The sequence below is a fragment of the Gracilinanus agilis genome, chromosome 2 (genome assembly GCF_016433145.1).
Source record: "Gracilinanus agilis isolate LMUSP501 chromosome 2, AgileGrace, whole genome shotgun sequence".
Lineage (NCBI taxonomy): Eukaryota > Metazoa > Chordata > Mammalia > Didelphimorphia > Didelphidae > Gracilinanus > Gracilinanus agilis.
The window spans coordinates 42,434,291-42,434,878 of NC_058131.1; the positions used below are offsets into that span (position 1 = coordinate 42,434,291).

Genomic DNA, 588 nt, shown 5'->3' on the forward strand with positions numbered 1-588 from the left:
GGCCGCGAGCGTGGCCGTGGCCCGGGGCGGCGGGAGTGCGGCTCTCGGTTCGCTGCTGCGCCCGCGGTCTCGGCTCTCCGGCCCCGCGTCAGCTGCCGCCGCCGCCGCCGCTGCCTCCTCCCCGCAGCCAAAGCCCCCCCGGCGGGGCTGAGCGCGGGGCCACTGGAACGTACCATGTCCCCGACGGGCGCGGGGGAGCGCGGCGGCACGGGGCAGGGACACTAGGCGCCCCACCTCGGCCGCGCGCGGGAGCGGTCGTCCGCCGCGGGACTTTGGGCCGGGGGCCATGAGGCCGCGGCCGAGAAGCGCGCAGGGAGCGCGGGGGCGGCCTCCCTCCTCCCCCTCAGGTTTCCCTCCCCCGCAGTGGCGGCGGCCGAAGCTCGGCCCGAGGGGCGGGGCTGCGGGGGGAGGGGGCGGGGCCAGGCGCAGCCCGGGGGAAGCGGGCTGCAGGAGGGGGCCACCCTAGTGCTGACACCTGCGAACACTCACCTGCGTGTGCGGGCGAGCACTTCTGAGCTCCGCGACACCCGCACCCTGAGCACAAGCGCGCCTATTCATAGGCTGCAGGCGTGAGCTCGGCTTTGGGGC

At 77.7% G+C, this 588-nt stretch overlaps 1 protein-coding gene across 1 annotated transcript in view; it reads right to left on the reverse strand.

The window, feature by feature from the left end:
- Positions 1-288, reverse strand: part of LOC123233213 (heterogeneous nuclear ribonucleoprotein C-like) — a 23,486-nt gene extending 23,198 nt beyond the window's left edge. The window contains exon 1 of the mRNA XM_044659363.1: positions 174-288. Coding sequence (XP_044515298.1) covers positions 174-288 — 115 coding nt within the window. The remainder of the gene's footprint in view (positions 1-173) is intronic.
- Positions 289-588: the final 300 nt, after the last annotated feature.